General features: G+C 41.9%; 4 protein-coding genes across 7 annotated transcripts; 1 reads left to right on the forward strand and 3 right to left on the reverse strand.

Moving 5' to 3' along the window:
* Positions 1-6920, reverse strand: LOC127776442 (protein transport protein SEC16B homolog). 3 transcript variants are annotated; one of them, XM_052302810.1, is made up of 14 exons: positions 6287-6919; positions 4734-6158; positions 4331-4654; positions 3887-4015; positions 3685-3807; positions 3408-3575; positions 2911-3039; positions 2703-2837; positions 2143-2270; positions 1953-2064; positions 1532-1855; positions 1358-1462; positions 961-1256; positions 1-886 (listed from the first exon to the last, which is right to left on the reverse strand). In XM_052302810.1, the coding sequence occupies exons 1-14, from the start codon at positions 6623-6625 to the stop codon at positions 364-366; spliced, it is 4260 nt and encodes a 1419-aa protein (XP_052158770.1). In that variant the 5' UTR covers positions 6626-6919; the 3' UTR covers positions 1-363. The 3 variants fall into 3 exon arrangements, with proteins under 3 accessions (XP_052158770.1, XP_052158771.1, XP_052158769.1); XM_052302811.1 differs by lacking the exon at positions 6287-6919 and having other exon boundaries at positions 4734-5855; positions 5969-6152; XM_052302809.1 differs by having other exon boundaries at positions 4734-6920.
* A 426-nt stretch (positions 6921-7346) lies between these two features.
* On the reverse strand, positions 7347-10679 carry LOC127775936 (WAT1-related protein At5g47470-like). 2 transcript variants are annotated; one of them, XM_052302256.1, is made up of 8 exons: positions 10578-10679; positions 9812-10075; positions 9586-9651; positions 8966-9082; positions 8667-8877; positions 8387-8548; positions 8123-8274; positions 7347-7735 (listed from the first exon to the last, which is right to left on the reverse strand). In XM_052302256.1, the coding sequence occupies exons 2-8, from the start codon at positions 10021-10023 to the stop codon at positions 7615-7617; spliced, it is 1041 nt and encodes a 346-aa protein (XP_052158216.1). In that variant the 5' UTR covers positions 10024-10075; positions 10578-10679; the 3' UTR covers positions 7347-7614. The 2 variants fall into 2 exon arrangements, with proteins under 2 accessions (XP_052158216.1, XP_052158215.1); XM_052302255.1 differs by having other exon boundaries at positions 9812-10108.
* A 698-nt stretch (positions 10680-11377) lies between these two features.
* Positions 11378-16307, reverse strand: LOC127776591 (protein REVEILLE 6-like). The gene is made up of 9 exons (XM_052303023.1): positions 15998-16307; positions 15379-15436; positions 14667-14790; positions 14407-14568; positions 14220-14318; positions 13338-13447; positions 12528-12587; positions 12020-12117; positions 11378-11935 (listed from the first exon to the last, which is right to left on the reverse strand). Exons 1-9 carry the CDS (start codon positions 16171-16173, stop codon positions 11920-11922), a joined length of 903 nt encoding a protein of 300 aa, XP_052158983.1. The 5' UTR covers positions 16174-16307; the 3' UTR covers positions 11378-11919.
* Positions 16308-16537: 230 nt separating this feature from the next.
* Positions 16538-22956, forward strand: LOC127776589 (uncharacterized). Its single transcript, XM_052303021.1, has 11 exons — positions 16538-16785; positions 16884-17137; positions 17244-17345; positions 17434-17630; positions 17967-18145; positions 18244-18349; positions 18433-18749; positions 19044-19418; positions 20004-20088; positions 20375-21871; positions 22382-22956. The coding sequence occupies exons 2-11, from the start codon at positions 17103-17105 to the stop codon at positions 22543-22545; spliced, it is 3057 nt and encodes a 1018-aa protein (XP_052158981.1). The 5' UTR covers positions 16538-16785; positions 16884-17102; the 3' UTR covers positions 22546-22956.
* Positions 22957-23576: the final 620 nt, after the last annotated feature.

The raw sequence follows: 23576 nt of genomic DNA on the forward strand, positions 1-23576 counted from the left end.
TACGGTATATACAACATTTGCCCTTATCAGCCACACGGCATTGTTATTTCAGACCATCCTTGTTTTCAAATAAATGAACAAATGCTCTAAAGGGGTAAAAGAAAGTAGCAAAGTAATCACTTTACACCAAGTCATTTCTTTCCTTTGGCATCTCAAATCAACTGGCAGTGATCTATCTGTACAACGGCATCCGCATACTTCTTTCATGTAAAAAAAGAAAAGAAAAGAAAAGGGACGCCGCTCCTTTGTTTCCTCTCTAGACATCATAGATATTAAATACAAAATGACATGAAAAACAAAACATGGCCATATGATTGATTTACACGATGGACGCACCTCATCTTTTACCCTTTTGTTCAGGTATCAGAGCTCTACCTCGTGAAGATCCTCGCCCAGGCCATTGTTGAATTGAAGTGATGAGTTACTACTGGAACGGCTGTGGGATTGTTTCTGTCCAGGAATCAACGGAGACTGCATCATGGTCCGTTGTCCATCTGGTGATCTCGAAACAGCATTGCCGCTCAACTGCTCTGAATATGCTCCACTCCATGATGCTGCTCGTGACCTTGAGAATGAGCTGCCATTCCCACTGCCAGATGGGGTCATGATGTTGTCCATACTTGGATATCGCTGAATATTTGATTGAACTGGTATTGATTGTACTGATGGTGGTGGCGAAGCCGAGGATTCCCGCAGAGCTATCGTGGAAGATGGTTGATCCTGATGAACATTGACTGTTGGGTCAGGGATCTGCTCTGACGCAACAGTAGCTGGAGTTGGCACAAAGAAAGTGGCACCAGACAGTGGATTCATGGATGGGGTGGCTGGTTTATTATATGACGGTCCAGTGGCACTTGCACCACCCTTGTTAAATGTGTCGACGTATCTACATGGGGGCAAGGAAATGATATAAGCCACTTGGTATATAAAGCAAACAGCGGCAATAACTAAACAAATTACCTTGATCTAACACCCATCCGTCCACGTGCTGAGAATTGGTTCTGGCTAGGTGGCATTGGTGGCATCCCTGAACTAGGCCCAGAAGGATTCAAAGGCCTTGCTTCTGAAAATCCATTAGCAGTATAACTTACACTGCCTGGGCCATTCGAACTCTGATCTGGAATACCGTTCTGGAACAAGGCCTTTGTTGGAGGTGGGGGAAGGGGAGGCTCCTCAGCAGGTATGTCAGCACCTTCTTCCACCCACCGCTTCAGCTTCTCGTCATAGTAGAACTTGTTTTGTTCCCCCAGCTTCGCCTTTAGGGCACAAAAGAATTAGTTGTGTTACACAAATCAAAAACTCCTGTGACATGCAGTTCGAAACCGGGATCGGATGAATTTAATGTTTTAGCAAGCACCTGATGATGAGATCTTGAAACAAGTCCCATTGTCTTCTGCAGCAACCATCCAAAACGTGAACTACCTGAACCTGATGTGCTTTGTGCATTATCTAATCCTGCACCCTGTGAGAGTTCCAATTTCAGAAAAGAGAAATGAAACACATCAAGAAAACATTCCAGTCTAAGAAGCACCTGGTTGGGGGTTCTGCCAAAGTCTGGTTCAGAGACACTTCTGTTATGTGTGACTTTCCTGTCAGGGCCAGTATTTCCTGACATTTCACTCATAGATTGCTCTGAAACAGAAGACATCAAAGAAGACATAGCCATCACTGGCTGATTATTCACAAAATTTGTAGCTGCAGGAGCCGAATAGGAATCTCTTTCGGTTAAGGAGCCCTGTGGCACTGGTGACAACGCTGAAGGTTGTGTACCCATCATGCGGGACAAAGATTTATCAAGTGATGTGAAAAGTTTTCCAACAAGCTTTGCAGGGGCTAGATTTGTACCATAACCACCCTGAATAACAATGAGTTGATCATCAGTCAACATGGAAGAAACAGTCTGCTCTAGTAAATACGAGAATCAGCAAGCAACAGCTACAATAAATTCAAACCTGCTGGTAGGTGCGTATCCGCTCCTCTAGGGATGAAAACAACTGCTTCCATGCCTCTAATTCAGGTGCACGGCCAGATGCTTTCAGCACCTTCAAGCATGCTTGACAATACCTAAAGAGAGTAGTTTAAAGTCAATGTGTGTAACTAAGAAACCAGGGGAATAACTGGAATAGTAACTCAGCAAATTACCTTAATGAATCAGAAACCTTCCCAACCTCCACAAGCATGTATGCATATATCAGCTTATATGGTTGAAATGGCAAGAGGATGTACTGAGAATTACCAAGAACTTTTGCATATTCATACACCTCTGTTCGCTGTTTGTTACATTGTGAGGACATATGTTTAGAAACAGCAAATGACAAAAGCAAAAAAAAAAAACAGTAATAATATGAATTAAGGCCGAGGACAATCATCATCTAATCATGCCATTTTCTGAGTAAGAAGTGGTCCAAATAGAGGGACTGTAAAGCTTTTGACTAAAGTAAGTCATGCAAAAAATAACACTAGAATTTGACACATCTAAAAACATATGTGATACGCATGCTCCTCTGCAAAAATGCGAAACCATCTACATTAGATACATAATGATTCATATCTGAGATATTGTTGGAGCTTATAGCATAATGCGTGTCCCATAATAATATCCTACCATTCATCTGACTGATGTATGTCCAATGCAACATGTAGCTAAAGATTATCATCACAGAAAGCACAAACATCGAATAGATGGCACAGGTATAAAAGACCTGGATAGCTTCAGGGCTGGTAAATGTACGAGGACATCTCAAATGGTCTGCACCAATTAGACACATTCTTGAACTTTCTGCATACGACTCGATATTTAGTTCCGCAGCTAAATAGCATGAATGAGCAGCTGCCACCTGCATAAAAATATGTAAGGTATTTGACAAAACCATGTCAATAAATCATATACTCAACTAGCCAGATTCAAACCTCATTTTTCTCTTTCCAGAGGCAATCTCCAAGGTGCGTAATTACAAGATCATCACCTTTCGTCCTGTTTGCAGTTATAATAGCCAAATTCTCTTGCCAATCATCCAGCATGCTCTTAGAATTCACAGCCTATCCAACAAAAATGCTAAGTTAGGTTCAACCCTAATGATCCACACACGATAAAAGATGAGAACTAAAATGTATGAAAATCATGGAATGGGAAGTCAAGAACAATCAAACGATATACATCACATGACATATAAACACGAAATGAGTATAGAACTATAGGTCATAAACAACATAGAATTATTATAGAGTCTAATAGAAGCATTTGGATCCTATAACAAAAGAAATAGACAACATGTCCCCTATTGCTTCGAATCGAATAATCATTCAGGTAGGAGTAATAAATTTAGGGATTCCGTCTAAATGTTTGATCAATAGATCCTTCTACTGTCATGAGCAATCAAGAATGTGGTAATGAAGTTATGTATTACCTCCACCGGCCGTTGGGGTATATGCAAAATACCATAATTGCCATCAACAGGGTTCTCAGCATTGAAAACATCTGCAGGCTGTCCCGCAATAAGAAGGCACAATGTCCTCAAAGGTGATCCAGATACAAAATGGTGGTAAGCCATTTTCTTCACAGTATCCACATAAAACTACATCACCAGTCAAGAAAACATTAAACAAACTGTCCAGGGAAAAAAGAAAAATGTGTGTATCATGCAGCCGAAAAATGATTGCAAACTTGTATCAATAGTAGCAGACCTTATCACCAAGTTGTAAAGCAAGGATTAATGCGGGTCCCCAAAGCTGACCTTCCTGAGCATACTGAAGAGCCTCTTTCCTTCTACCAGAAACTAGGAGATTTTGAACCTCCTTAGCAGTAGCCTGCAATAAAATGGTTGCCACACCCAGGATTACTATTTTTTTCCCCTGAAGCTGGTGTTCTGAGAGAAATAAGAATTACCTGGATCTGGTTTTCTGACGGAATGTTTTTCATGCAATGGACAATGGCTCCATACTCTCCCTTATGAGCACCACTACTCTTACAAGATGAGAAAAGTTTTGTCACTGCCATCTCTGGACCATCTATACCCTGTTACCAAGAATTCAAAATAAATTCAATATTCCTTTCAAAAGAATAGAAATAAATTCAATAAAAGATAGCCAGCAGTTATATGATAAAGCTGATTGAAAAATAAAGTGAACTCAAGGAAGAATAGGTCTTTTCATTTCATAGGTCCAGTTTAACATGCATACATTACTTCAGTGTTGCTGGTTACATGCTTAAAATCCTGTATGGACAGGCCATTTTTCCATGTGAGAAATTAATGACAACTTGACAAGGAGATGTTTTTAACTGTGGTCATGAATTATAGAAATATAGTACAGCAAGACAAAAAGCAAATACCTCCTGCGATGGATCAGACCCAAAAGGTGAACGGAGCTTTCCATAGTGTTGGCACAATATTTTAAGCAGTGAAATGAGCAACTTCTGATCATCTCCTCCCTGGAACTCCCTGATAGAGGAATCATAGCCTCCGGTGATCTCATCAAGCCACTTGTTCACATCCTTTGCTGCAGCACTTCCACCAACAAGGGGGCCAGGAATAGGTTGACGACACAATGCATGGAAGTAACTAAGTGCGCTACCACTAGGGATACTTGGATGATCAACTCTATCAGAAACAATCTCTGACACATTAAGAATTGACACTGTGCCACATGGATTTCCCTTAAATTGCAGCAATAAAGTTTTTCAGTCACGATGACATTGCAAAGAAGAGAATTACAAATAAAAATTCTAATCGTACCTGATTCCCACTATCAAAGTTTGTGGACATTGAAATGGTCTCTCGCACAACTACAAGCTTCCCCCCAAATCCGAATGTAACCAAAGCATGTGGTGGGCGTCCAGCTGATGACCTCTGCTCATGGGAGGAATAACCAAATTGTTGAGGTAAAGCATTGGAACCGATGAATTGCTGCTGCGCAAAATTTACAGAGCTTCCAGTGCTCAAATAGTTATTTGGCAAATTCATGCATCCATCAGAATCAGCACGTGTTTGCATCTGGGGCATGTTTGCTGTTGGAACAGAGTCTTGTGGCTTAGCAGCACCATCGAAGCTGCTGTAATGGCTTGGTAACTGTTGGTATGCCACATGGTTAGCTTGACTATCTGTAGAAGGTCCAAATTCCTGGTGGCCACTCTGGCCCGTAGAATAATCATATCCCTTATATCCCAACTGGTGACCTGAATAAGGCTCAAACCCCTTATAATTCTGGTTGCCTGTAGAAGGTTTAAATCCCTGGTGAGCAGCCTGTTGGACTGTGGAAGATTCAGAGCCATTGTACCCACTATGATGGCTGGTAAAAGTACTTTGATGACCTACAGATGGTTCAAAACCCTTGTAAACACTCTGATGACTAGTGGAAGATCCGAATCCCTTGTAACTCGCCTGGTGATCCTCACTACTAGCGTACTGACTTGTAGAATGCGCATATGTGTTGATATCAGCATGATAATACTTAGAAGATTCCAATGACTCGACATTTGCCTGCTGAGCAGTTTGATTCTCAGTGTGCTGGTTGGAACCATAAAAACTATCCGACAAGCTGTTATCACCCAACGAGCCATGTTGCTGTTGTCCCTGATGGCTATAGTCACCTGTGTAAGAATCACTGGTTTGAGCTACATTATGGCCTGTTCCTGCATATCCAGCTGAGGCTGCTGCAGTAGTTTCTGCCTGCACACCACCTTGCTGATACGACTCCAGTGAGAGCCACTGCTGAGTATTGGTGTCAAAGTACCATCCTGGGTATTCAGCGTAGAACACCATGTTGGACGGGTACTCCACGGCTCCTGTATTGCTCTCATTCGGGGTCCAGCTTGTAGCCATGGTGCTTCCCTCCTCTGCGATGGTCTCCAACCCCGCCTGTGAAGAGTCGTGCAAGTAAGAAACGGTGAACTGCTGCTGCTGCTGCTGTTGCTGCTGGTGAACATTATCACCCCCAACGACCGGTAAAGCACCAAGATTGTCAGCATTACCCTGTGCAGTGTAAGAAGAATCCACCTGATACCACTGTTGCGTCGCTTCATCGTACTTCCAGCCAGGGTAGAGGCTCTCAAAATACTTGGGATCGGTGGATGTGGAGTCGACAGCAGCGGCGGCGGTTGAGTCTGACTGTACGCTAGTGTTGTGATCCATAAACTCGGCAGCAGTAGCAGGCCATCCGGGCTGTGAATCGGCGATGTTATCCACTTGATTGGAGAATTGGTGATCCATGGAGCCAATGGTACTAGTGGTAGGAGGTACAAGTGAAGCCTGTATGGGCTGATCACCCGTCATGGTATGAGTATTATTACCTCCAAAAAATGCATCGTCGCCCATGAATTCTCCAAAAGGATCATCCCCACCGACACCGCTGTTGGTGGCGAAGGCGCTCCACTGCACCTGCTTGACGGCGGTATGGACGTCCTTTGCGGAGCCCGGCGAGGCGGCCTCTGGGTTTGGTGGCAGTGTGGCGGCGGGGGCCTTAACCTCCAGCTGAGGAGGAGGAGGGGCCTCGGGTTCCGCATTAGGAGGAGGGGGCGGCGGGGCGGTGTGAGGCTGAGGTGGAGGAGGAGGCGCGGCCTGGTCCGGCTCCGGTCGAGAAGGCGGCGGCGTGAGGTCGGAGGCGAGGCGACGGTTGGTATCGGCGTCATCGTCGTCGACGAGCTTGTCGAAGAAATCGGCGTCGGCGTCGTCCGAATCGGAAGCGGAGGCCATCGTTAGGGTTTGGGGCAGATGGGAGGGAGGGGGGCGGGTGGAGAGGTGGATGAGGTTAGGGTTAGGGTTTGGTATAGTTTAGGAGAGGGATCTGATCGATCGATTCGATCTCGAATTCGTCGTCTACTAGAGACTAGACTTGAATGAATGCGATGCGGAGAAGAGAAGAGAAGAGCGGAGGAGGAGGAAGACGACGACGACGCGTGCTCCTCCTCTCCTAGCTACTCACCCCGCCCCAGTATTATTATTCCATACGCCCTACTACTAGTGCTTGTTGTATTTCCTCTTTTCTTTTTCTTTTCTTTTTCATCAACAGCCGACATGGATATATTTTTCCAGACTCCACTAAAATATACTACCACCTTTTGTTTTTCTTTTATCCTTTAAAAAATACCACGAGTAGTAACTTTTTTTTTTGTTTTCAAAGTAGTATGAAAAGTGCGTATGATTTAGATTATGGAAAATTGTCTCTATTGTCAACGATGGAGATGGCAAAGGCCTGAGTGAGCGTCGTATCATCACCATTAAACTTAATAATTGCTGCGATTCGATTTTGTTTGGACGATCACATACCACTCCAGCTCCAGTGGTGGAAGGTGGCACTTTGACACCCACCTACATTGTGATGATGCATCATGCACAGTAGAGACAAATTAATTCGTCATCAACAGTCCTAATCTCATCCAGATTTGGTCTAACTCCTTTTTTTTCTTTCCTCATGTAGGGGTACTGTAGTGTACTCTATCTTCTTCCGCACTCAAAAGTATGTGCTGACGTTTGCTACAAACAAATACTACCTTTTGTACTAGACACAGATACACCTAGAGAAAGAAAAAAAAAGAGCTACTGCTACTATTTTGCAATTACATCTAATACATACATACTTACAAGAATTACAAGAGAAAAAGAAAAGGTGGGTTGTTAATTAGGATAAAAGAGCCTTCTCAACATCGCCACCTTCCAAATGAATAATACCATGACCTTCCTTGCTCTTCGCCCACAAGACGATGTAGAGCCCACAGAACATGAGCACCATCCCTGCCAAGCTGTATCACGCATGTTATGTAATGTACCCACAGGATTATTGATACCTTTCAGATCCACGTTATTATGTATACATAAACGAATCAGCATATCTATATGTATCATAATGACAGTTGTATTACTATTGTTGTTGTTACAGTCAAATGTACCATATATGTATTTTTTTTTTCTTTTGCCAAAGCCCAGAAGGTAGCATGTGATTCCAGTGAATATGCATATATAGTTGTTCTTAATTTACTATTTCTTTTGGGATCATGTTAGGTATATATAATAGACTAAACACACAAGGTTAAGTATGAAAGTGCAGTCGAATCTCTACATTTTCTTTTTATAAAGACCATAAAAACAAAGAAGATAAAGGAATCAATTGAAGAGATAATTAAAGGTACCTTCCGAGGCAGAGCAACTGGGAGAAGAGAAGAGCAGAGAGGAGGGCAGAACAGACGGTCTGCACAGGGCCAAAGATAGAGACGAGCAGAGGTCCTCTTTTCCCGATGCACCATGTCTGAAACACCACGCATCCGCCCACCACCCCTCCTCCCTTTGCATTTTCAATTTCATCATCATATGCGTCCGTCAGTCAGTACACATCACCACTAATTGCTCCTACTAATGTAAATGGAGCAGCAGAAGATCGAGGAAAAGGTATGTACCATCAGGACGATCGTTGAGATGATGGTTACATCGATTCTCGGCGAGCCCATGTCGATCTTGCCGTCCACGATGAACTGCAGGATCGCGGTGAAGACGGCGCCCATCATCGATGTTACGCTGCACATCGTCAATGGCGCAGGGAAGCTCACCAACGTCGCTGCCTGAATAATACCATGAGTATATATTGTTGCAAGTTTCAGTAATCCATGAGCAGCTAGCTAACAATGAAACTACATGCATGTATGTAGAGTGAGTGAATTAGTAGTAATTGATGATTACCTGGAGCACCGTGTAGATAGAGAGAACAACTACTGCCAGGAAAAGGTAGAAGCAACCAAGGATCCAGTCATAGTAACTAGTTGTTGTGAGTTGTGGAGAAGACGAAACGGGACTCTGCAAGAAGCTCATGGCCATAGCTCCCACCAAGCACACCAACGTTCCCAGTATCTTGGCTCTTGTGTACTTGCATCCCTTGTCAAACTTCTCCAACCTTAAGTATATGTAATAATTCAGGTAAATGTATATATCTTAGGTAGGTCATCAATTGCAGCTTCATCTATAAGCAGCTACTACTATACCTGAAACAAGCCGCAATGATGAAGATGAGTCCAGGGCTCAAGTTTGGCATGGCTGATGCGATAGCTGGTGTTGTCTTCTTTATTCCCAGAAGCATCAGTTCTTGAAACACCGTTGTTCTGAAGGTTATTCATTGGATACAAAGGCTAAAGCATTAAAAAAAATTATACCATGCATGTGTATGGCAAATAATCTCCCAAATAGATTATTCCTAAGTATATGTGTTTTTGCCATTCAAAAGATGTGTATGTATTTAATACGTGGTCCTTGGGGAGGTATCACAAGCCTAGTACTAACTGAGACATCATCAGGTCGTCTATCTGAAGAACTAATGTATGCTGCTGCGTGCACTCAACAACTTGCCCCTGCTAAATGACTGGTAGAATCAGTATATGCATGGTTATTAGAATTGCAAATGCACTTGCCATTTTGAGGCTTTTAGTACGTTAAGGATCGAGAAAGGTAACGGTTTTCAGTGCAGATCAATCACTTTGTGCCACATATTTATAGCTGGCCAAACTTGAGCCAATTAGCACGAGCTTCTCGGACTGTTTTGCTAATACTAGTATTTAGAAATATGGTTGAAATAAAAAATCATCAGCAGTTAATGTATAAATCTTACCCTCCAAGAGCTATGAACACGAATTGCGCCATGAGAGTGCGAGAAATCTTGGAAGGCCATTTCTTCCTGACACAGACAAACCAAACATTGCATTACTTACATTCAGGCAGGCAGGCGGACAGAAATGCATCTCATCAACTTCAATATATATGTGGAGAAACTACTAGCTAATGAGTAGTTAATCAAGAGAGAATTGAATTAAAATAAGTAATGGTGGCCGGAGTACCTCTCGAGGACGACGGCGAAGGGAAGGAAGAAGAGGGAGGAGGCGACGGCGCCGAGGACGATGAGGGACAGCGGGTTGGCTCCAAGGCTGAGGACATGGTCCACGAACACCACGTATCCGGCGAGGATGCACTGCACCACCAGCAACCCACCCACGATCACCCCCTCCTCCACTTTCGATGACCATCCTCCGCCGCTCGCACCTTGCACCATTGCACCCAATCTCTTCTTCTTCTTCTTCTTGGAAGAAATATATACGCTCGTACTACAGGATCAATAAGAATGAACTGGTGGTATCCTGAACAAGTTAAACAATGAATGAATTATATATGAGTCCTTCCTTTCTTTGCGTGCAGTTTATTCTTTTCAGATAATGTCTGGTGCAGTTCTATTATTTGGCTGTGTTTAGTTCAACGCAAAATTTAAATTTTGGTTAAAATTGAAGATGGTGTGACTGAAAAGTTATGTATATATGATAGGTTGATGTGATAGAAAAGGACTGAAGTTTGGATCCAAACTTTGTGACTGAAAAGTTACCTGTATATGACAGGTTGATGTGATGGAAAATGACTGAAATTTAGATCTAAACTTTAGATCTAAACACAACCTTAATTAACTAACTTGAGCAAGAAAAGCATAGGGCTATCTTTTCGTTGGGCGGTGCATTGCTTAGTTTATTCCTTGTTGTGAGAGCCAGAGTTAATGTGCTGCAACAAATAGTCAAGCTCTAACTGAAAATCAAACACGTACTGTACAGTACTACTCACCTTCTTCTTCTTCTTGATTCTACCAATCTTCTTTTCTTTCCTTAGCAGCAGCAGCTCAAGTGCTCACCTACTGTGTTGTACTGTACTACCACAGGAGTAGTACTTATACTCTGCATTTTTAGATCGATCACTCCATCACGGTGTCCGTATTTATAACCATCGATCACTTGACACATACAATTCATGCGTACTTCTGCCAAACTCTCAAATTAAGCTGCTGGGACATCATTAAATTAAAAGTACATTAAATAATACTTCACTCTTTTCACTATCAGAGTATATATCAGACCTCTACAAAAGTTAACAAAGTTCTCAAAAAAAAAAAAGTTAAAAAAGTGCGACTGCACCCGCACACGATCGATGGGCGTTACTTTCATGCTGCTGTAGCAGTATATCACTGCTCAAGCAACCTACCCTGCTCAATCAATGCTTCCTGCACTTCACATACTACTTCTCTTGTTGCTTGCACTCCATGGTTTATCACCAATCCAACTCAAACAACAGTAGTACTTCTATAGCATCATATATTTATATTCTTCAGACGAATGGATTGGATTAAGAGGGAGGCAATCTCTAGTTTGCAGGACTTTGAAGCAGGCATCTCATCACTTGCTTACCTTGCTTCCAAGCAAAAGGAAAGAGTACACACCACACTGTTTCGTGAAGATTTTATCTTTGACAACTTTTTACACGCCATATGCTGTGCAAATCATGAATCACCTCTCAAATTTCACAGTTCCATTCAACAAATCTCCCTGTGAAAGCAGACAGAACAGACCCAGAAAATGAGAGATCAAATGTGTCAGCAAACTGGACTTTATTTATGTTGCACCTGTCCAGGATATTCAGTACACAAACAGTTCCAGAGGAGCATCTAACATCATCTGATGGTACATGACACATATTATTTACCATACAAACTACTGTTTGTTAGCCTGTGCAAACAGCTATACATAATCACACGCATATACATATATGCATACACGGCCAAAAATACATGCAACCAAAGTACCAAACTCTCAAAGGGGGTTAAAAACAAAAGGCATGCATATGCCGTGATACAACATACCCCACTATGTGGCAGGTTCATAGATGAGTTAAAATAAAAGGAAAGGCAAAAAAAAAAAAAAAAATCACAGGCACATAAACTACCTGGCCATCTAGATGATGAGCAAAACTAGCCTAATTGTTAGAGCATTACTAACTGCTATATGTACAACGTGACAGTACAACATGTCGCTAACACAATGTGGTATTTCGGATTCACTCAAAATCGCCAGTGGGTGCTGATAGCAGGGTTTGCTTGTTACCCCCAATGGATGCTGATTGTGGTGGTGTTCTTTCATTTGGTCGTTACCCTGCAAAGGGGTTCATAGCTTGGTGAAATGATGATGCATGTATTCAGGTATGGAACCATACTGTGAAAAATAATGACTGTTTACATGAATGGGAGATGAAGGGTGTGAGTTGATCCCAGATCCCCTAAACTCTCATGCTTCACTTGGTCCATGCCAGATCCATGTGATGCGAGTACCTTCCTCTGCAACAACAATAAGGGATTTCCATTGCTCAGATTCCACGCATGAGTATAGAATCAGAATATCAGGCAGCGCAAATATCTATGAAACATAGTCAGAAACTCAGAACACTAGCAAACATGGTGTTGTTTAGGTCATGTAACAACATATATAACTGTAAAAAGCGCAATCAATAGGTCAAGGTTGCAAAAAGAACACAAAAGGGGATGCCAGAGACTGCATCGATATACCTATTTTGAAACAAATGATGGTATACAGGCCGAATTGGATTCGAGCTATGAGAAAAATAATCAGGTAATGCTATGAGAACTAGAGTAATGTTCCATTGTGCTGCCAAGTACTAGCAAGTTGAAATAACAAACAGATGCACAGAAGATAAAATAAAACAAAGAAAAAGAAGCAAGGTACTTACATGTGCTTCAAAGTTTGGGTTTGTCAGGTTTATTGACAAATTTTTCATCAGTAACAGCACCTGGATATCAAATCAAAACAAAACAGTTTTCATTATCATTTCAAGTGATACAATGCAATTATGTACTGGCATAACAAACATTAAAGTGTACGTGTTCACTGAACAAACTGATTTAAACCTTAAAAATGCATGAAACAGGGAAAACAACCCATGCAGACCTGACGTGCAAATCATGAAAGTGTATGAATTGCACAAACTAAGAGAAAAGGGCAATGAACAAAATAAATATTTCATTTATGGCCTCAGAAGGTGCATAGTAGAGACATTATGCCAAACATAGGAGATCCATTCTTACTATGTCAAGATTATCTAAGCCACATGTAGTAACTGGTATCCACCACTAATAATTAACAAAATGAAACACATTAACAGTCGAGTTTCAGTTATGCTGCATAGTAAATTCCTATTTTACCTTCTCTAAAAAAAGTCTTCGATGTACTTAATTATTATAGCATCATCTTTCTGTCTTATCTGACATCTCACACAAGAGTTTTTCAAGTTGCTGATGGAATGGCAGTAATAGTACAAGTTCGCGCGACAATTTCTATTAGAATTGAAGCCAAAGCTTCATTTAAGATGCAAATGAAATCAAGAATAGCTTCCATGCAAGCACTAAAGTACTATACTTAAACAAATAGCACTATTGTAGATAGTCTACATATTGACATGAACAGAGTAACACTATAGCAAAAAAAAAAACACACACACACACACGATCCATATAAAAAGGAAGCTTAGAGAAGGGCATACTGTTTCAACATCGATTGGATCCATCTCTCTCAACCTCTGAAGATGCCCACTTGTCTCTGGATCAAATATGCTTCCCAGGAAGTTGTATACTTGAGCAAAGTCTGGCATGGCTGCAAATTTTGACGCAAGGTAAAGAAAGAAGTCAGAATATGAATGAAGAAAAGGGGCATGTAGAGTACAAATAAATTGATTTAATATTAACACCACCAACAAAGGAAGTATAGGAAGCTAAAACGGCAAGGATCCATTTTTTCACTTTGGTAGTAAGGTCATAACAGCATTCACCAGTCAAATGCCAGGAGTATTATGTCAAGACTTGAGAATTTGAAGGACAAAATGAAGGTAAACAGATGTAGAAGGGCAGAAAAGGGAGAATCTCCAAACAGAACAATTGACATCAAGAACTTAAGGATCTAATGAGACTCAGAGTAATTTAAATTCTAAAAAAAGGCTCATTTTCAGGGGAAATCAGCACAAGGTGACTCAAAGTCTCAAGCTCGTTAGTTGCAGATATATAGGTATTCCAATGCTCTTGGTAGGAGCAGAGGCTGGAGGCAGTAATCTCCCTTTATACAAAGGTAGTCTTATGCATCTTGCAAAGGTGGCCTAAAATCTTATGTTATCCCTCACGACAAAAGATAGATCCAAACCTTCCATTTCGGAGCGGAAACAGATGACCAGAGAAGCTCAAAGTTGAATCTCAAACAGGTTTCCACCCCCATCTATAAATATTTTCTAAAATACTCAGAATTTGCATCCTCAAGGAAGGCCAAGTCTACCCCAACACACTTCCACAATATATAAACCCCTTATGTTGGACCATTTAGAATTCTGTGTAGAAACTCTGGAGGGGAAGTGCATGCAGTGAAACAGGCAGCTTACCACGCAGCGTTGGAAGCATGATCTCTTGCTCAATTGCCTCAGAAGTTGGACAAGTTCCAGATTGGCTCTCTACGCTACTAGAACAATTATTTGCTGCACCTGAATATGTTGGATTTGTTATAACCTAGTATTCTTTAGAAAATTAACATTTGAAAATGGGAAATACAATGATGGCAGAATTATATACCATGTGTATGCCTTGGACTGAAACTTTGGGCAAGAGCACTATCCCAGGAAGAAAATACATCATTTGCATTAAAGTTTCTAGCAACAGGAGATATGTCCATAGGTATAAGACAGCCTTGCTCCATTAGATGAGAAGCTTGTTGTGGTAGGACAACTTGAGGGGCTGCAAGAACTCCAAGGTTTATAATAAGATCTCCGCCTTTGACCCAAAAATAAGAGGTAAAGAAGAAAATGCTAGTCAGGTGAGGATGAAAAACTTGCCTCTTTTTGAGGCTTTATGTGGGTATGGATGTGCTGCCTTCCGTTTTGGCCTAGGAGGGGGCAAATGCTCGCCTGTTCCATTCTTTTGAACCTTCAAAAAGTACTTCTGTGCATGGCTTCTGATCTGTTAAGATAACTGTATTTTAGATCATGCACGGTATGTCAGATGCATTACCGATTTACTATTAAGCAAAAACAAACATGTTCATTTACTTATTGGAGTAATAAGTTGAGAGTGAGTGAGTTATATCTTGTTAAACGGACAATCGAATGCAGATCCTACACCAAAACAAGATTGCCAAACAAACATCTTGCAGCAAAATGAAAGATTGTATGACTAGGAAATTTAACTACCAACAAACCGATTGCTAAATCAAACAAAGCCATGTCATTACATTAATATGTGTTTAATTTTTAAGCATCTGAAGCAACAGCACGCAACTAATGAAAACAGAAAAGTGCCACATTTTGCTTTGTGGATAATCGAAGAAGCTTCCAATAGATGACAATCACATATTTGTAGCATCACAGAAGAAGCATGGCGGGATGGTACTGAAAAAAGAAAACTGCTAGCTTGAAATTGGATTTAAGTTGAAGTTGGTACCCGGTAGATTTAAAAATTGTAAAACTCTGAAATATTCAGTAACAAAGGCAACCAACTAAAGAAGAAAACAAAAAAAAAGAAGGAAGTTGAGATAGCTATAAACTATACCTGTATTACAGTCTTAGAGCCAACATATGCTTCAATCTTTTTCCAATCACGATCAAACCTGTTATAGTAAAAGCAAGTAAAGAATGCAAAGAATAAGTAGGAAGGAACCATTTTTCAGTTGTGGTAAAACCCCACTCGTAATGTTTGCCACAAGATAAGAATTCAAAGATCATAGGGGGGAAATGATCCCTTTGTTGTTAGCAGTTGATAGTTGATGATGGAGAGCTGCATCTAACTAATTTGAAAGAGAGTTGCTACTTGGTACTGTAGTTCGGAGTAAAGAGATCATACTGAATTCGAAGTGGTCCAGTGAAGATAAAGCAAGTTAGATGGGCAGTAAAGATGAAGTAGAGGCATTTTTAGCATTCACATGAGTGAGCAATTAAATCCAGGTGAGCGTTAGGATTCAAAGAAGAAGTATATACTAATACTAGTATTTTGTTGTCCCGAAGTGAAATTGAGGAATTGGAATTAGATTTAGATGTCCAGTAATAACAATCGAACTAGAACAATAGTAGGATACCGCAGGCAAAACGGCATATGAAATTGGATGGAGAAGTAGCAGAAGATGGAGGCAGGGCAGCAGTTAAGAGTTAGAAGAAGGCGCATGGATGCTTACAGCTGCAGCGCCTCGAGGAACTTGTCGTGCTCGGGGTCGGTCCAGCTCTCCCGCGACTTGGTGATGGTGTAGGGCTTCCTCACCCTCCTTCCCCCGTCGTCCTCCACCTCCGGCCCCGGCCCCGGCCCCGGCCCCGGAGACGACGAATCGAGCAACTGCTGCGGCGCGGAGCTCATGCCCGCGATCTCGCTCAGCCTCAGCCTCTGCCTAGGGTTGGGTTGGGGTGCTCAGCTCGATTGCTTGCTTTGTCAGGTGGTTGGCTGGCGGTGACGAAGACGAAGAAGAAGAAGAAGAAAATGGTGCGTGGAGTGAGAAGAAAGACATCACATCGCGGGTTCTTCTCCTGTCCACGAGTTCCCCCGCTGACGCTGACACTGGGCCCCACACCCCTTTCCGCCTAACTTCCATGGGCCGTCCGTCTCTACATACAAGCCCAGGCCCAATAGCCCAGAAGAGAGAGAAATCCGCCGAGCCCACTAGTACAGTACAATTTTCTTTTTCTTCTTCTTCTTATTACCGACTTTTTTTTTTCTCTCAACTGTCTGCTTCTTCCATCCTTCGTTGCATCGGCGTGGGGCGTGCTTAGCTTCCTCCCACCCTTCCTTCCTTCCTCCGCTCTTCTCAATTTTTTCGCTCATCGGAGTCGGAGGAGCAGCAGATCGCCCGGAATCCCGCCGCCGCGAACCCACCGCTCCCTCGCCTCGCCTCGCCTCTGATTCAGGCCCCCGCCCCCGCCGATCCTCCACACCGCGTGCCTAGGGTTTCGACTGCTCATCCATCCGCTCCTGGTTCACCTCAGATTTGCCCCCCCATCCCCTCTGCTTCGGTGAGTTTTTCTTCTTCCTGCGCCTCGTTCTGATTTCGTTGCTGCTGCGATTTCTGGCAGGGGGAAGGAGAGGAGCCACCGCCGCGCGATTCGGGGCTTGTATGTGTATGTAGGGTTATTAGATTCGTCGACCTACTGATTCTACTCTCTCGGATGACCTAGATTTCACGTAGGATCCTCTACTTCCAACCGATTCGCCTTCTGCTTACTTGTTACATTTACCTCTACACCTCTCCACTCTTCCTGCTCCTGCACCTGCACCTGCTGTTGCTGTTGAAGATGAGCTCCGAGCCCCCAGAGCCAGAGCCGCCCAAGTCAGTATTTCTCTCTCTATATGCCTTTCTCTTACTGCTACTTTAATAAGCTACTAGCATCTATAGATCCTGTTCGTCGCCATGCTCATGTGTCCATCTCTCACAGGCGCAACATGAGGATCAGTTACTCCAGGGACTTTATGATCTCCGTTGGAGAGACCGACCGCTGCAAGAAGCTGCCCCAGGGCTTTGATGCCTCACTTCTCAGGTTGTAGCCTTGTCGTGTATTGCTTGCGCGCCACCTTTCTATACGTCGCCTTCCTCTCCTCATATCTCTATTTTTTGTCGTCGAGCAGTGATCTGCAGGAGATGTCCGCTGGCGTGCTTGACAGGAACAAAGGCTACTACACTACACCCCTGGGGAGGTCCGACGGCTCAGGTCCCTATTCTTATTCTTCTCGTGGCGGGAGCTCAGGGGGAAGGTGGGAAACACGCTCCTCTGGTTCAAGTGACCGCGACGGAGATTTGCCTGACCGTGACTCATCAATGCAGGGTACGTGTAATTTTACCATTTTTGGCACTGTTCTATATGTTCTCTTACTTCCTCTTTTGTGGGTTAGCTTCAGTAGCCTGTGCAAACAAGGTTAGTGAAACGTTATTCAGCATGACCATGGTAACTATGTTCTCCCCAAAATGGTAATTTGTTTTTTTACTTCTAAACTTGCCATTCAGAATATTAGTACACTGTTAAATGTATGTTAACTGCACCGTCATATTGTTTATTAGTTAGATGCATAGTACATTTCCCCGTGTATCCACGGGCATAGCAGTAGGCATGCTGACTTCTTCACTTTCTACATCTGTGGTTTTAATAACGCTCTCAATGCAGATAGGCGTAATGGGAACCAATACAGGCGCAATTGGCAGAATCAAGAGCATGATGGCCTGCTGGGAAGTGGCGTTCTCCCTAGACCACCTGGATATGGAGGGCAAGTGGCATCCAAGGATCGTGGGAATACGTATCAGCCAAACAGGACATCTGAACGCTACCAACCACCTCGTCCCAAGGTTCTACACATGTTTCTTTCCTTCCTCTCCTGTGTGGATCAGGATCATCAACCTTTTGCACATTAGTTTCTGATGATGAAATTTAATGCTGTTACCAGGCTGCGCCTTTTCCACGGAAAGATATTGACGCAATGAACGATGAAACATTTGGGTCTTCTGAATTTTCAAATGAGGATAGAGCAGAGGAAGAAAGGAAACGAAGGGGTTAGTCCCTCTTCATGCAACATATGGCATCTAATTTTTTAGCTGGATTCATTTTCAGTGTCTCATATTACCCTTCTGTGCAGCATCGTTTGAAATGATGAGGAAAGAGCAACATAAAGCCCTTCAAGAAAAGAAGAATGGTCCTGAGATTGAGAAAGAAAACTCCGGTCATGATATCATTTCACTGTTACAGACTCCCTCCGAAAGGACAGCAACCACAGCTAAAAGTGAGAAGCCAGATGGATCTGCAATTTCCTCAGCTTATCAAGAAGATACCGCTAAAACCTCTTCAGTTCTATCAGCTTCCACTGCCAGACCACTTGTGCCGCCTGGTTTTTCAAATGCCTTTGTGGAGAAAAAGCTTCAGCCACAATCGTCCAACATCTCTCTTGAACCAAAGGTGCAGATCATGACATTATTTGAGTAGCTAAACGAACAATTTCATAACATACAGTTGCTACCACCTTTTTAAGATGATGTTATATGTTGTATCTTCAGATCATTATGCTCTATCTAACGGAAGCTTTACTAGATTGATAAATTCTGATTTTGACATTACTAGATTGATTTGCTATCAGGATGGAAGGCACAATGTTCTACTGATGCTAGTGTGTCATTTGCTTAGCAAAGGGATATAACAAATCTATTATGCAGCAATGCTAGATTGCTCCTTAATTGACTTTGTACTTTGTAGGTTATTGATGCAACTAGTGAGGGTAACATATTGGCTACAGCACAATTTGGTGGCCTTGTAGAGGGTAACCAGTCAGCATCAGAGATCACAGCAAGCAAAAATAAAGAGAAGGGCATTCCTGATAACATTGCTAGTGTAGGTAAACAACACACACTTCCATCTGGAGGTGTTACATATTCAGCTGAATTTGCATCGAGCATTCTGAAAGGAAGTGGAGACTGGGAAGGTGATGCAATGGATAAGTATTCTATTGAAAACGAAGGAAAGTCTAAAAATATTGGTTCTGTTAGGAAGGACCATTCAATCTCAATCTTGGAACAATTCTTTGGCAGTGCATTGTCAAAAGGTGGAACTGATTTGCCACCATATGTTGAGGTATGACAACAAATTTGTTTGCGTATGCTCACTCTTAATTTCCTATCTGTGCAGATGTCCCTTTTGTATGGCACTCTGATTTCTGTACATACAAGCATTAGATATTTATTTAATTTAAGAATTATTAAACCAATAAAAAATGGTCTATCCTTATGACTGACATGATCCAACATAATCTTGTCAATGCAAACAAATTCTGACGTTAACTAAGCTTTGCAGTTTGCAGTTCTGTCAACTTTATTGTGTAAAATGCAGATGGTTCTTGAGCTTCTTTTTTTTTTTACTTGTTAGAAACACTGATTTCTGTCTTTAAGAAGGAATGACTTTTGTGGTCTTGCATTGTTAGCAAATGGTAATAACCGTAGATTTTCTGTATGTCTGATCTGTTCACTCTTCATACCTGCATTTAGCCTTTCAACCTTAAATTTGGTGGATTGCCAATGCAGAATCAACGGTTTTTTTTCCCTGGTCTTTGCTGTTTTGCAGCAAGGTGGTCCTGAAAGAAGATAGCTATGTTTTCTTTTTGGTATTTAAATATCTATTATTTGATCATGTATTTATTTTGTTTTATCCACCTTTTTGCAGAATCAGCAGATGAAAAATGATGACGATGTGATTGTTTCCTCTTTACCAGAATCATCCAAATTTGCTCACTGGTTTCATGACGAAGGTAGGTACTCATCTTCCATAAATTATATTGCATGCTATGTATTAGTTATATGATCTTACATTAGTTGGTGAAATTCTGTTCTTACCTCAACATTTGGTTCAAAAAGTGTATAAGTTCCTTGATAATTAATCTTGACACAAAAACCTCTAAAAGCCAGATTAGCTGATTCCTTGGTATTCATGTTAGGTGAAAATACATGCTTAGGTACCTCTTACTCGGTTACTCCGCGGCATTCATCTGATTATCTATTATTTTGACAACTTTGATGTTGTATTTTTTTCTGTAGACTCGAAACCTGCAGAAGACTTATCATCAAATGGTCTGCTATCCATGATTATCAAAAATGAAAAACCAGGTCAAGAAAGTATAGCTCATGGACCTCCTTTATCTGATGGTGCCGTTCAGAATTTATTACCAATATCACCGACTCATAAACTTGATGTTGCATCAACGCACCCCTTGTTCACACCAGCTGCACCTGCCGTGGGAATGCTGGAACAGCACAACCATGCTGATATTGAACCTGCTCCAATTATGATGACGTGTGAGGATCTTGAGCAGGCAATGCTGGCGCAGGTTGCTACCAGTAGCAACTCCAATCAGAAGAATGTTGTACAGGAGCATCAGCTTGTTGTAGATGAGCCGATTGCTACACAGAAAGTGGCTGTAGACAATCATGCATCACAGCACCTTCTTTCATTATTAACAAAGAGCACAGATAACAAGGGATCATCTTCTTTTGGCTTACACATAGGATCATCTGATAGATCACATAATTCTGATGTTACATCCAATGGTGGAGTATCTGGAATAGCTCCAGTTAATAAAGCTGAAACTGCTCCCACTTCAGAGAAGAACCTAACATTGGAAGCATTGTTTGGGGCTGCATTTATGAATGAGCTCCAATCCAAGGATGCACCTGTTTCTATCCGAGGATCTGCAACTAGCGGTCCTAACTATGAGTTCGCAGAGACAGGCAAAACTTCAATTGCATCAAGCCATGAAGGATATTACCCTGGTGAACAGGTCCTACCCTTCGGCACCATTAAAGATGGAGTTGCCCCTAAAGAATCAGGAACTGGCAACAGGAATTTAGCATTATCTGGCCCAAGTCAGGGCAGTGCTAGCTTAGATAAGAAAAGCTTGGAGATTCAGTTGCCTGAAGAAGATAATTTGTTTACAGTGAACGACTCTTTGGATGGTCAAAAGCCTGATATTTTTCCATCGGTGAGATCCAGTAGGGTTGAGGAGCTACTACCAGAAAAGGCAGTTGATGATCTTAATTATAGGCTTCAAAGTCTAGTGCCTGGTGATTCAGAACATGTTCAAGTATTTGGTCCTGATGCGCTGGGATCCCATTCTCATGAACGGCGTTATCAGGCTGAATCTCAAAATCTTTATCATCTTCTACAAGGTAGACCACCTGCACTGGCTCCTCGTCCTATGATGGATCACATTGGTAATAGGAATCAGCAAACCCCGTTTGACATGACACAAGCGATACAGCATGATCCTCACCGTTCCTTTTCATCGAACATGAATCCTATGCAACAATCTCTTCATGCTCCTCGGGCTCCTCATGTAGACCCAGCTGCTCATCATCTTATGATGCAGCACATCTCCACACCTGGAAATTTTCCACCAGAAGGCCTGCAAAGAGGTGTTCCGCCATCTCAGCCTGTGCATCACATGCCTGGTTATAGGCCTGAGATGAGCAATGTAAATAACTTCCATATGCACCCTCGCCAGCCCAACTATGGAGAATTTGGATTGATGATGGCAGGTTAGAAAGCCTCTGCAAGCTGATATTATATGTTGTGTGTATTTGCAAATTTATGTTGTCACAGTTTACAAAGGTGAGATTGCAGAAGCAGGCCTGCTACAGGTGACAAGATAATATATGTGTCCCAAATGTGACATCCATGATTGAAAACTACAGAATTCACTAATTCACATAGACAAAATCTCTAATCTGAATTATATGGCACTAAGGTTTGGGAATATGAATTGTGGTATAATTGTGTGCTTCTGCTTTCCTTGAGCTTAACATGCCAAGTACTTTTTTTTCGTTATTGTTGTCTATACCAATTGTTTTATTCTCTATATGGAATGGGCTTTCTATTATTTCAGCTTGAAATCACTTTTTAAGGGGAACATTTTCTCGATTCGTTCATTGTTAGGACTACATTACCATTGTTTGTCAACCAAATAGGTTTGGTTTTTACCCTGAATTTACCTGTATACCAATTTAGACCACTTGTTTGATTTCTGTTCTTTCGTTTTTCGATTTTAGGTCCATCAGGTCCAGAACTGAGAGGCAATCACCCAGATGCCTTTGAAAGGTTTCTCCAGATGGAGCTTACAGCCAGATCCAAGCAGATGCACCCAGCAATGGCTGGCCATGTACCTGGCGGCATGTACGGGCCCGAGCTTGACATGAACTTGAGATACAGATAGATGGATGCGTGTGATTGCTTATGCAGTATGAAGGACCCAGAAACGGTTTGCTGTACTTGCGTCAAATAGTACTCTTTACCCATGCCATACCGCTATGTACTGTGTCAATGAGCTTGGGTTAGCGTTTACCATCAATACAATCGTTTGGCTGCGATAAGGTACCTGATGATTCACTGGTGGTGGGGGTTGGTTGCATTTGCATATAAATATGGAGAAGTTATGAATGGGTTGGTGATCTGGAGTGATCTGTTGTGAAAGTGGGGAACCCAACGAATATTGGGTGAGGTCCATCACCGTAGCAGCCACCTCTGCATTGTGTCTGTGTCTGCCTGCCTATCTGTTGTTTTCAGTTTCTGTATAAATACTATTCTGCAAAAGAAAGTACCAGATTGACAGACACATTTGGAAGTGTTTCCCTGGCCTCACCTTTTCTTTTAGCTACAGTAGCATTTTATGTTTAATTTAGTTTCTAGGATAAAATGCTATCCATGTAACGATTCTCTGGTATTTAAGCATTTACCCCCTCCGTTCAAAAAAAAAAAAAAAGAGACCAATCCTACCAATGAACCTTGATTCGTAGCTAGGAATTTGTTTTTTTTTTTTTAACGGAGTAGTAGTTCAGGATAAGGAGTCGCCACAGAAAGATCAACCACTCAGAACATGACATGTTAGAAAAATAGTGTATAACATTGGTATTTTCCTATACTAAGCTATCTGTTTTTTTAACCAAACAATTTATACCAATCCTTCTTTTAATATATGACTTTTGCACGTATGTATGTAATTACCATTTATTTTGCTAGGATTTGTTCTTTTACAAAATTTTTAACAAAATTATATATCTATACTAAACAGTTGTGGTGGAGTAGTCACTACCACTGACATGCGATGCCATTGTAGGGGGGCTTTCACCCATTTTCCTGATTCCCTCCTTCAAATGGTAAAAAAAAAACATTTAAAATAGGACAGAGGGAGTACAATGCATGATGACTTATTTTCTTCTACTCGTATATATGCAAAATTCAATGGTA

This window comes from Oryza glaberrima, chromosome 6 (assembly GCF_000147395.1).
Source record: "Oryza glaberrima chromosome 6, OglaRS2, whole genome shotgun sequence".
Classification (NCBI taxonomy): domain Eukaryota; kingdom Viridiplantae; phylum Streptophyta; class Magnoliopsida; order Poales; family Poaceae; genus Oryza; species Oryza glaberrima.